Below are 12,896 nucleotides of genomic sequence, written 5' to 3' on the forward strand. Positions count from 1 at the left end.
TACAAGAAGTCCTTCAGGAGGAAGCTGGAGTTCAAGCTTCAGCAGAACACCACAGGGGATGTGTGGAGTGGAATGAAGAAAATCACTGGGTTTAAAGTGACAACCGGTGGGCAGCCCGGAGATAGGAAATGAGCTGAACAGTTTCTTCATTCACAGCCCATGTCCACATGGGTCACGGAAAGACTGGCCCTGGCTCACCTGGGCAGTTCCCAGATCAACCAAATCTGGAAGTGGATGATACATTCATCTACATGCTCCAGAGAGGTTACGCCAACCTAAATAGTAATGACTGCACGGCCAGGATCACTCACGCATTTCACAACACCAATTGCCTCAGGGCAGTTTATATTTCTGGGGGGCACCGAGTCTTTTCCAAGCCAGCCGAGAGTTATCTCCAGCATGTCCTGGGTGTGCCACTGAGCCTCCTCCTGGTACGACCTACTCATTTTATTCAGGTGTGTTGCAACAGGGACACATGGAAAAGTTTCAGGACACCGGCCCTCAAGGACTGGACTTCCAGACCCCTGCTCTGGAGGATGCTACAATGATCAGTTTGTCGATCTCCCGTTTCACTCTTCACTCAATCACAAACAAGACCCATAGATCTTTGAACTCCTCCACCTGGGGTAGTAACTCATCACTGACCTGAAGCAGGCTCTACACCCTTTTCTGGGTGTGAGCTTTTTCCTGGTCCTTCTTTCAGTCCTGCTTTATTTTGACGGTTAGTTTAGTTATGCAACTTTGAGTTCTCTCCCTGGTTTAAATTCAGTCTGTATTCATTTCCCCATTCTCTGTTCAGTTATCGTCATCTCTGGTTCAAATTCCTGAAAATATCCACTGTGTGACCAGCACAACAGATACCAAGGCCAGGGTTATTAGACAGTCTGTCATGACCAGAAACGCCTCTTAACATTACAGCGGTTAAAAAGAGTTTCCAGTTATGTATGTTAGGTACACTATAGATTTCCCACTGAAGCATAATTCAGCCATTAGACTGCATAGTTATAGTGGAAGGCACTGTAAGTGTTAAGGAGTAAGACTGGTTTTCTCCTGACCTTCCAGTAACTGCTGACAGTGCAATAATTGTCAGTAGTTACTGAATAACTGAAGCCTTTCATTGAACTGCCAAATAAACACATTGGTCCTCTCTTTCTGGCCGGACACGTGGCAGCACTTCTGCTATCATTTGTTTGTATTTAACAAAATAAAAGTGCAGACATAAGTGTACACATTAGTTTTTGACTCTCTCACTGAACTACACAGCCTCAGCATGTCTGTACTCTCTGCTCATATTGCCTTCATATTAAATCATTGTAACATTGCACACAAATCCTGCCTAACAAAAAAAGTCACTTCATTAGCATTATAGTTCTTCATGTGAGTATACGGGCCAGAAGTAGGAGTGGCGTGGGCCGCAAGTGGCCCCCCGGGCCGCGAGTTCGACACCCCTGTTCTGCAGTATTGATCAGAATTTCATTAAACTTAAGAGAAAATGTAATACATTGTTTGAGAAAATGTATTTGGGTATAAAATTTTATTACAAGAGAAGATTAGGAAAATAGTGGGGCAGGCTTTAAAAAGCATTTGAACTATAACAAGAAGCCTCCGTGTCTCAATAACAAAGATGGTCCAAGGTACAAACCAGAATAGCAGCTTCAGACTCTTAAAGACTGTTAAGAACAGAGATACTAAGGCATATTTTGAAAAGTTACAATCACACACACATTCACACCATGCAAGTACGACTAAAAACAAAACGACGAGGCTCCTGTGTCTTTGAAAGCTCCTGTGTGTGTTGATTAGTGACTGGCTTCGTCATCACCTGAGGTCCTAGCTTAAGGATGAACCGCAGACAGGGCTGCTGGGTGCTTTCACAATGAGAGTCATTGAAATGTATTTCTCTTCTCTATAAAAGCTTATTCAGAAATGAGGGCAAAAAAGTAGAATAGTACAAAATCTGCGATCACAGCAAAATGTAAAGAACACTTAACACACTTAAACATTAATGAAACATGAACGAGTTAAAGCAGACTAAGTCTTCTTCACCTCTCAGTCTCCAGCTGTGCTCTCTATGTTGTGCTACCAGCAGCCACCTCCATGTCTGAGGTCTGAAATGGGTTTATGGAGGTGGTCTCCATGGCCTGGTAAACGAGGAAGAGGAAAGTGGCCACGATGGCCAACAGGAAGAGCTTTATCCACAGAGACATGCTGCGCTGTGCTGCTTGGGTCTGCCCTGCAGGCGGGAGGCTGGAGGAGGTGGTTTTGGGTGGCAGGCTGGATACTCTGTTTACTGAGTAGCTCTGAGTGTAGGAGGAGATGCTGGTCTTGGTGGCTTTTGGAGAGAACAGGCTGTCATCACTCCACAGGTCACTGGATGTCACAGGGCGCCCTGCTGCTCCTCGGATGGGCCGGCGACAGGTGGCACTACAAGAGAAACATTTAAGATTTAATATTCACAGAGACCTCAGCTCGTCATGTAGAGCAGATAATGTACTGGACTTTCCACTGTTCTGAGTCTCGGTCAATCCAGTAACTGCTGTAAAAAAAAATCCTTGTTATGACAGCACTTACTGACCCTGGCCATGCCAAGTTAAAAGACACTGTAGAGACTTCTGCTCCACTTACAATGCCATGGACTAGTATTTGGCCCCTTCACACTTGTTAAAGTAGTAATTTTAATATCTTTTACTTTCGCTCTGGGGTTCATGTCCTGCTTTCTGTGGTGCCGACTTTAGAAGATCTCTGAATATTTATTTTACTGCTGACTAAACACATCAAACTTCATTTCCGGTAAGAAAAGAACAGCCGACTGCACTTACGTGATTCCGGTTGGACCGCTCCGGTCATTAAGAAAGAGCTCCTTCAGAACGTCTTTCTCGTCTACTTTTAGGGTTTGATCACTGGCTGCGATTTTCTCCACCTACACAGACAAGAGAAATCAAGGTTAAGCTGGGAAATGAACACACTGTTGGACAGTGTAGATGCACAGCCCATCGTGTCCTCCTCTGCCACTCACTTCTCCCCCCTCAATGCCTCCCTTGGACATCGATCGCCTCATTTTGTGCCAACGAAGGAAAAAGCAACACCCTATCTGATGCTGCTGTCGCATACGGAGCACCACCCGCATTGCCTTACTCGGGACCTTTCAGTAAAACAAACATCTGGCTGAGTACCACGGGACTCTGGTCCCAAGTCCAAAACAGGCCAGCGAGTGTGCTCGTCTTCCCAGATAAACTGAGCCTTGCTTTATTCGTCCTTTTGTGGTTAAATCAATTCTTAATCTCTCAACTGTCTTGAGTTATCCAGAAATGTGACGATCCACAACACTTTCCGTGTCTCCCACTTCAAGCCGGTTCATTTCAGAGGGCTTGAGAAAGAAGACAACGTCACCTCTTTAGGTCTGTGAAGAAGTTTAAGTTCTCATCAAAGAGGCTGCTGGAGAGTCCCAGGCCTACAGCTGAACAGACAACATTGTATCCACACGATGGGTATAAAGGAGCTGTTATTAATTGACCTTTATAAACCCCGTTCATGCCTTTGCAAAGGTTTTAACTTTCTTTTAAATAAATCTCAGAAAGTCAGTTTGGTTTAGATACTCAAATGATTTTTCACAACATCTGCCACCCTCAGCCTGCTGCTGGCCTTCATCTGACAGAAAGTAAAGGACCTCAGTCTTTCTCGTAAAGGCTTCTGTGTTCTTAATGAAGTCCCGTTAATTTGTCAGTGGAACCCTTTGAAATTCAGATTATCTGGTAGCAGCATAAACCAGATTGACTTGAAGTTTGTCTTGAATTTTTTTAAATGAAGAAAAGGAGATGGTGGTTTTATTATTTCAGCAGGAGGAAGTAAATGAAGTGAACTGCATACTGAAGACCACGCTATATTCATTAACTTCACTTAATCTGATTACAGAGCAATGAGAGAACCTCCACAATATTCACAACTGTACTTACTGAAATCATGGCAACACTGGTAGAAATGAAATGGAAAAACACCTCAGCAGGTGCATGTGCAGTGCCTGAGCAGCAGGGGGTTCTGTTGCTACAACCAGCAGCACAGTATCAGATCACAGCACTCACATTACATAACTTCACACTGCTGTTATTTCTTCAAATGAGTTTGGCCATGTTGCTCTTTAAGCAGCTTTGACTGTACAGACAGAGTGGGCTAAAAGTGGACTGCTTCAGGTGGCTCCAGTAAACAAGGACACAAACAGATAGATATCACAGGCACTGTGGAGAAAAGCAGGTGTTTAATCCACATCATGTGGTTTGAGTGTGACTAGAAGCAAGCTGATCCACTGAAGCAGTCTCACACTGAGTGAGTGCACTCGAGCTTCGAGGATGAAGAAGATACCATGCCGTGTCAGAGGAAACTGTGATTAAAGGCAGCTGCAGGGGTCCCACTATATTACACTTACTACATCTGCATGATACGTCACAATGATCTGCTTCTTGCTGCCACATACAGCTTTGATCGCCTTGTCACAAAATCCAAAAAGTCCGGTCATTGGAACCATTCCACTTTCACTGATAGAGGAGCAGGGAGTCCTGTTCCTGAAGCAAAGACTTGTGGGTCACTTCCACACTTATACTGCACCAGAAAAGTACAAATTTCATTTCATATTCACGTAAGTCTTTTCATACATGAATAAGAGCTCTATGAGAATTTAGCAGGTAAATTTTCAGCAGTTTCTCATATGTAGCACAGAGCAAGAGATACTGAGCCTGGTTCATTACAGGCCTATTAAAGGACGCATGATGTGGTCCCCCCGAACTCGACACACAATACCCGTGGCCTTGCTCTCGGCTAGAAGCCTAACAGTCAAGAAGAACAGACCCATTAAAAACATGAGAACCTCTCTGAACGCACTTTCCGCTACAGTGCATTGACGGCATACAAAGTAAACATGGGTAAGAGCAGATTACCGTTGGATGCTATCAAGTAACGGACACCTAAGAGCCTCTTTGGGACTCCCCTCACCGCTTAGCCCGTTTCTAGGCGTGACACAAACAGAGTTGCAGCTTTAAAGAGTGACCAGCAGTGGAATTCACAGATGTGGTCACAGATGAGTGGAAGCCATCACAGGGGGTCCCGGTGAGTAAGCGACACGTAGCTCTACTAACACAGCAGCCAGGCACTGACACAGAGCACCAGACATCCCTTTGTTCTGCTGCCAGTGACGGACATTGAGCGGAAAGAGTGACAGGTCTGTTCTCTGTAAGTGCGGTGAACACCCGTCTTACCGCAGCGTGCTGGCTGCTGTGGCTGCGAGTGGACATGACCGTCTTCTCTCTGCTCCTCACTGTTCTCTCAACCACAGGAGCTGGTTCTGGTTCCTCCACAGCCTCTGGACCACCAGCTGCAATCACCTCTGGCAAAACGGACAGTCACACAAAACACTATTTAAAACATTTAATACCTTATTTATTTATTTCCAATTTTTATTAATTATTGACACATTTAATTCATTATTTAATGATGTATCTCTTTAATTCATTTTGGCACTCCTGGCCCTGCTGCTGTGTTCATGAATTAATTTTATTGGTCAGCCTCACCCATCAAAGTCAGGGGGCGGGGTTAACAAGACAGGTCAATCCTAGATAATCTGATTGCTTTGAACTGGTGGTAGAGATGTTGCTAGCTCTGCTAACAGCTGACAGAGTGTACCGAGCGCTCAGCCCTGGTGTTCCAGGTTAACTGTTTTTTACATTAACTGGTTAGATTTTGTTACATTGTCAAAAACCTGTCCATTATGCTAGCAGTGTCCAAGAATTCTTTACCCCCTCCCCCCTGCAATGGCTCTGCGCCCATTGTTAGGGCATATAGTTCAGGTAGTAACTATATGCTATAAATCATATAGTTAGAGCTGGATCAGGTGACCCTAGGTCTAGGCTGCTGGGGGATTCCCATGATGCACTGAGTGTTTCTTCTTCAGTCACATTTTTCATTATCTGTTCATACACCTTTCTACGATGAATCATTAGTTATTATTAGCCTCTGGCTCTCTTATACAGCGTCTCTTTGTCCTGTCTTCCTCCCCTAACCCCAACTGGACGCAGAAGATTGCTGCTCCTCCCTGAGCCTGGTTCTGCTGGAGAGTTCTTCCTGTTAAAAGGCGGTGTGGTCTTTTCATTCTCGCCAAAGCGCGTGCTCACAGTGGGTCATATGATTGCTCTCATTTTCTCTGTATTACTGAAGTCTCTTTACCTTGCAATGCTGCAGCCTTGAGGTAACTGTTGTTGTGGTTAAAACTGAAATAAAACTGAATTGAATTAACAAATTGACAACAAATTTTTTTCTTTATCTTTGGAGTCTTGGGAAGCTCCAGAGTCTGGAATTTGCAGGCAATTTGGAGCTCCTTTAATATGGCTATGTGGATATGTAGAAATACAGTAGTGAATTTTCTCCCGTGTGATGAGCTGGCTCTGGTCGATGTGATAGAGCACCGTCTTAAAGGAGAGAGGACCTCCAGCACTGCAACCTTTTCCTCAAAACCTCCAAGATAGTGGCAGACAAAGGTCAGGAGCTGGAGCTGCACTGACCCCATGCTACAGAAAGATGTCTGAATACATGCCTCAGCAGATCATGTGTTACATAACATAAAGCCCCCTTGAGGTAACTGTTGTGATTTGGTGCTATATAAATAAAACTAAATTGCACCTGCTGTCTTGGAACGTCTGCCCCCCCCCCTCCTCCTTTCACGTAATGGTATGATCCCAGTCTGTATTTGATTGTGATATGATTGTGCCCCTCAAAATAAAGCCCCCACCTCTGTCTCCATGGTTTCAGCCCCCACGTACTAACAGGCCATCAATAAATGACATATGAAATTATCTTGCAGGCCGGATACAACTGTATCAGGACATACGTTTGACATCTGTTCTACACACAACATCCCCTTCATCAACACACGATATCACATTTCTCATATAGGTGATGAGGGAACATTTCAAATCCAAGCACTCATTAAAGTGCAGCAGCGCTGAATGAGCTGCACCGTGGGTCCTTCCTACCGTCCTCCCTGTCACTGTAGAGGTCAGACTCTGAGCCTACGAGCATCAGCTGTGGTGGCGGAGGCTGTGGAGGCCCTTCATCCAGCAACTTTTGTAGCTTCTTCTCATACAGCTTCCGGGTGGAGGCTGGGAGGACAAGACAAGGGTGATGTTGTAGCAGTGAAACCAACCTGGTTAATCCAGTAATGGGAAAAGTATCTGTCCCCTTCCTAATTTTTTCAAGTTTCACTACAGCTCATAGAATAAATGCTGTTTGCAGACAGTCAAGCAAACTATAAGCAATCTCAGCAACCTTGCTGACGACCAAAGCAACAACATTTTTGGTGCAACACCCTCTTTGCAACCAATTTTCCCCTGGGACTGTCTGCATCTGTCATTTTACAAATGCGCAGTGAGTGCAGTCTCTGTGCCCACTACGCTGTCTGCAATGGTGAGCAGGATTACACTCACCCACAATTGGCCCCACGTCTAGTCCACGCTCGAGCAGTTCATCCCTCAGGCTCTTGTCACTCAGCGCAGTCACATCAAGCTCAGTCGGTCGAACCTTGTCTGTTTTCCTGGTGGCTTTCTGTGGAAAACAGCAGGGCAGCACACAAAACAAACGATCAGAGCCAGAACGGAGCCAGCAATAGATTTTTTTTTTAGCCTGAAGGCAAATAATCACAAAGTAATGACTGACAAGAGTCACCTAACACAGTTTCATTTTCAAAGAACCAGCACACACACTGCTAAGTTCACCGAGCCATCAAAAATAAATAAATAAATTTAAAAAAAAAATACTTAGACGTTAAGCAACATTAAAAATGAATACTGAATTATATACTCAGTTGCAGTGCCAGGCTCACACAGACACACACACCTACAGCTGGAATAGTTAGCGTGCATCATGTTAAACTTTAGGACTGTCAGAGGTCAGTAAAGCTGCTGATTCAACAACACTCAAATATTAAATTATTACCATAAACATTAACACTAACCATTGACAATTCCGATGTTTCCATGTGTTGTTATGTATTCGTATTGGTTAACAGACTTCAGTGAACAGGATTTACAAAGGGGTTATACATACAATAAAGAAGTTACCCGTTTTGCAGGTACCTTTATGACTCTGTGTTACTGTACCAACATGATCCCTAATCCAACCAATCTGTTGTTGGTCACTTAAAATATCTTTGTACATCTATTGTTATATATGCTTCTTTCTCTCCCTGAAGCTGATTTTATGGTCAAAGGTAGCACCTCCTCTCTGCCTGCAGACAGCTCTGTGGTCAGATGGAGGCAGTGTACAGTCTGTGGGCCACTCTGCTTGTGTTGTTGGTAAGTGAAGTTCTAAACCTGACAGTGCTGAAGTGAAACTCTGTGTTAGAAACAAGGAAACATATCGCTGCAGTCACTGCCTGTGCTTTTAGTGCTGGATTTCTTTCTTTTTTTTGCAGTTCTCTCCCTCGTGCTGAACCCCACTATCGCTCCTTCTCTATTCTGGCCCAACATTTTGAGACAATTATGTCATCTGGTTCAGGTGATGTGTAGTCAGGATCTTGGAAGACTGCACAGGATGGGTGAAAAGCCCTCTCCCCCCCGGAATAGTGTAGCAGAAGGACTCTGCTCATAACATGGGAACTCATGTGAACGACAGAAGTCAAACTGCAGAAATTTTCCAGAGCAGAAAGGTGGTTACCACCTGTAACGTTCTGGATAACACTGCTGTCACTGCACATAAGCAAAGCCTTTTTCAAAAATCCAGGAGTAGTATGCAGGAAGATTCGTTATTTTATGAATACTTCATTCCTAAACCACCGTTGAGCAGATGTGAAAACTTACTCATGTACACAAACACGTTCTTTAATTTCCTGAAAGGAAGCTGCCACAGGGGAAATATTTAGGGAGGAGAATGGGACCGTCTGAAGATACTGGAGGCGCTTCATCATAGTCTGAAGTTTTACTTAGCAGCTGACAGGAAATTACTTGTGAGGCCAGCATAGTGGCATGCTGCTGTGTCTCCTAATTAACAAAACTAAAGGCAGCTCTGCCTTGGAGCAAATCAAATAAGCGTACAGTAAATATGTTGCTGAATGCAGCAGCGACATCATACTTCTGAAGACTCAACAGGACAGCTGTCGATAGCTTGTTGGTGGACAGGAACCCTCAGCTTTCTTCTTAGCTCTGGGTTAAGCACCTGTGACAAGTTAGGCGCTACATGGCTCCAAAGGAGCGTACATGTGTGTGTTGAATGCACAGCTATAAAAATGTGACTCCTGGTTACTGAAGTAGAATTTACGGTCAAGCAGAGCGACCACATTCGCTGTCCACTGTACTCCACGAACTGCTGTCTGTCTGCAGAACGAGAGCAAAGCTCTAACATACAAAGAGCTGAAGTGAAACTCTGTATTAGAAACAATGACAATTGTGAAACAGCTGGATGTGAACCCAGCTGTTTCACAATCACAGCAGCAGCTCCAAAGACTGCAAGAGTAGGAGGAGGAGGAGGAGGAGGAGGAGAAAAGTGCCTCTGCAGACCACACCCTGGCCTTTACAGCCATAACTGAACTAAAGAGCTCACAGCTCTGTGGAACAAACTCACTGTGGACTCTCAGACTCTTCACAGAGTCCTGGACAGACGCTCACACATTCCTCACACTTTACAACAATCCATCCAAATCTCATTCAGACCAACATCTAATCTGAAAACATGAAGCTTTGCAGACTCGAAGAGTCACAGCGAGTATCCTCTTTCATGTCAGTCACTGAAAAATGTCAGGAATTCATTTTTGGGCACCTCCCTTTGCAGCCTGTAATCCCTCAGGTATGTGAGCAGCAGCTTTCACAAGATAAACGGCATCAACACTCTAGTGCCAAGACACCAACTATGCTGAGTCTGAGCATGAGTTCTTCCTAGCAAAAGCATTTCCTCAATGTTCACAATGATAATGTAAGCAGCTGCAGGAAAACATCTGTCTGCTCCACCACCTAAACCATGAAACCGCACTAAACACTCACTGCAAGAGCCACAGCACATGGTGGCTCAGTTATAATAATGGATTGGATTTATATAGCGCTTTTCAAGGCACCCAAAGCGCTTTACAATGCCACTATTCATTCACTCTCACACATCACCTCTGCAATTATTATACTCTTATTGAAACATCAGGCCTTTGGACAACATGGAAATGTGTACTTTTTATAACTAAACTACATACTAGTATCATCTAGTACTGCCTGTAGCTTTAAAGTGGGCACACATCCCACTCACTTTAAAAGTGGAAACGTGTAAGATGCACTGTTTCTGTTACAACCTGAACTGATCATCAATCTGCGTCACAGCCAAATCCAGCTATTTCATGAGAAACCCGCTAAAAAACAGGCTGGAGTGCCAGCCTCCCCAAGGGACAAAGCAGGAGGGCTGCTTCAGGAAGGATACCCTGCAGACTTCAACACCGCCTCCTGGTCTATAATAAAATGCAAAATAGTAGTGTCACTCCTGTTTTCAGACACTTTGCTCTGTCAGACCTGAACAGACATCAGTTCGAACACCTGCCAGTTTGTCCTATTTCCTCCTCAGCATCAGAACAAATCTCTTCCTGACTGAGTGCATGGCCTCTAACCTCAAACTCTTTATCCCACCCACAAAAACGAGTAACCGCTGTGCACATGAACGCGCTGATGCAGAGCTGAAAACTATCAAAAGGCTCTCGTTCCAGTTCAATGTAGTCGGCAGAAACCTTCATTCACAGACCTGTGTCTGTGTCTCTGTCTACATCTTTTCTGTATCTGCGCTAAAACTTTCTTCTGCGTCACGATGGAGAGTCCCCAGCTGCTGCTGCTGGGGGATTAGTAAGGATGGGGCTGGAACTGAAGCAAAGAAGGAAACTCTGTGGGGAGGTGAGACCTGTGAGACTGGTTTGTGGGAAGTGATCTGGATTTGCTCTGCGATTCATTCACGAGACTGCCTTATACTTTCAATCGGAATGACGTTTCCAGTTATGTCTGTGAGGAGAGAGCGCACGTTTCAATGTGAGCCGTGTCCGATGGATGTGTTCTGAACATCCGAAACTATGCTGCGAACATTTACAGTAGTTAACAGACGACGAGTTCAGAACGTGGATTTTGGTGGCTGAGTAATCCTGGTGGGTGTGGAAGTGTGCAAATGAGACGGGAGTGGGAGAGCACTTACTCTACCGGAGGAGCGGCTGGTGTCAGGCAGCGCAGGCGGAGGCAGCTCCTCGTCGCTGGAGAACGAGTCCGCAGCTGCAGCCGCGGGGCGTGTGCTTTGGCCGGCCAGCTTCGTAAGATACAGCTGCACGTACACGTCCTTCGTGGGGTTGCCGCTCGGGAGCTCCACGTTGTTGGCCAGCAGCTCGCTCTTTAGCTTCTCCTTGGTGAGCACAGAGGGGTCGCCCAGGTACTCCGGCATGTCGGCGAGAAGACGACCGGGCAACGGGTCAGCAAGTAACAGCTAGCAGAAAACAGCGGAGCCGGTGATGGCGGATCGGGAAACCAGCGCCGCCCACTGGACCGAACTGGCAGAGTAGTGTGTGTGTGCTTCAAAGAAGCACGTGGATATGAGCTGCTGTTTATCCTCTCGCTCCCTCCTCCTCTCGGGTAAAGGAAGGAATTAAAGTGGGAAGAAATGAGGAATGCTGCACGGTCCTGACCGGAAGTGGCAGTTGGTAAAGCCCACCTCCTTCCGCTACAAGCTGGGACTGATCAGAGCCAGAGGCTCAGTCACTGCGCAGAACTCATGCCCAGTGAAATCCAGCTCTTCATTCACAGACTGCTCACTGAGGAACTGGATACAGGAACACCATTAGATGTAATGTGATCATGTTAGACACGAAGATCCTTTTGGGTTCTGTCACTGAAAATTTGCTCAGATGTCACAGTTATGGATATTTTTGTGCTTCCTAGTTCACACCTGATGATCAGCTCTGTTGCAGAAGTCAGCCAGTGCTACATTATTTTATAGATTTAATTCTCTGAAACTGATGAACTATTGTTTACTCAATACAAAAAGTGTAGTTAGCAGAGAAACTCCCAGACCTTCCTCACCAGCAAAAGTTATGGTTATGTTCTTTTCAGCATCTGGAGTGTGTATTTACAGTAAGCCTGCACATTTGGCAGGCGCGATGGTCAAGAAATAAAAGCTCAAAGTCCCTTTTTCTTTGTGCATTACTTTCAAATAAAAGTGTAATGCTCCGTTTATTTCATCACTGTGCACAAATGAAGACAGAAACCAAACAAGAAATAATCTCCTCTCCTTTGTCACAAAACAATATTAGCTTTGATTTGGACACTTTAGAACAACTTTAGATACTCAAGCAGAACACTGTAAAATACTCAAAGCAATGCTTCTTTAAGAAATGAAAGCCTCAGAACTTGAGCACTAACTCATTTATTCCTGTAACCATGAACAGAAAACAAGCCTTGGTCCAGCTCATCAAACACCTCAACACTGAAACCAAAACCGATGATGATGACGACGTCGTGCAGTTTGGGGTTGGCGGCTCTACATTAATAGAAGTTAGAAGACAGACAGAAGTGGGCTGATCAGAGAGAAAGCAGGCAGCAACGAGCTCACACTCACAGCTCTACTGCTTCACTCTGCAGCCCATGCTGTCCATGGACTGTCGGTGTGCAGGTGAGTGGACTGATGCTGTGACAGACAGGCCAGTCTTAGTGTCCACATCAGTTCTGATGGATGAAAATGCTCTGGACTTGGCTCCTTTCGTGGATCTCGTTGAGGCTCCAGAAGGCGACGCCCTCTCCTCAGGCTTTGATCTCAGGGGTGGAGGTGTACAGCTGCTCAGGGTTCTCACTCCCCAGGTCCTCTGAGAAGGAAGTGAAGAACAATGTGATACATGACAGTGTAATATCATCGTGTGT

At 45.2% G+C, this 12,896-nt stretch overlaps 2 protein-coding genes across 3 annotated transcripts in view; both read right to left on the reverse strand.

Annotated features, from left to right (window-relative positions):
- Window positions 1-1,515: 1,515 nt before the first annotated feature.
- tmpoa (thymopoietin a) lies at window positions 1,516-12,109 on the reverse strand. Its single transcript, XM_005730189.1, has 6 exons — window positions 11,188-12,109; window positions 7,467-7,584; window positions 7,017-7,142; window positions 5,247-5,374; window positions 2,820-2,920; window positions 1,516-2,424 (listed from the first exon to the last, which is right to left on the reverse strand). The coding sequence occupies exons 1-6, from the start codon at window positions 11,425-11,427 to the stop codon at window positions 2,070-2,072; spliced, it is 1,068 nt and encodes a 355-aa protein (XP_005730246.1). The 5' UTR covers window positions 11,428-12,109; the 3' UTR covers window positions 1,516-2,069.
- Window positions 12,110-12,168: 59 nt separating this feature from the next.
- Window positions 12,169-12,896, reverse strand: part of strap (serine/threonine kinase receptor associated protein) — a 10,215-nt gene continuing 9,487 nt past the window's right edge. For both annotated transcript variants that reach the window (XM_013910127.1, XM_013910128.1), the window contains one exon: window positions 12,169-12,841. In XM_013910127.1, coding sequence (XP_013765581.1) covers window positions 12,780-12,841 — 62 coding nt within the window. In that variant the 3' untranslated portion in view covers window positions 12,169-12,779. The remainder of the gene's footprint in view (window positions 12,842-12,896) is intronic.

This window comes from Pundamilia nyererei, unplaced genomic scaffold, assembly GCF_000239375.1.
Source record: "Pundamilia nyererei isolate P.nyererei 1_Seehausen unplaced genomic scaffold, PunNye1.0 scaffold00036, whole genome shotgun sequence".
Taxonomy (NCBI): Eukaryota; Metazoa; Chordata; class Actinopteri; order Cichliformes; family Cichlidae; genus Pundamilia; species Pundamilia nyererei.

Bases quoted from the DNA above. Each gene is read 5' to 3' on its own strand.
- tmpoa (XM_005730189.1), bottom strand. From the start codon at position 11,427: ATGCCGGAGTACCTGGGCGACCCCTCTGTGCTCACCAAGGAGAAGCTA. The intron at 7,585-11,187 runs GTAAGTGCTCTC...TGTTTTCCACAG, and splicing joins CCAGCCGCTCCTCCGGTAGA to AAAGCCACCAGGAAAACAGA. The intron at 5,375-7,016 runs GTAGGAAGGACC...CCGTTTTGCCAG, and splicing joins CTACAGTGACAGGGAGGACG to AGGTGATTGCAGCTGGTGGT.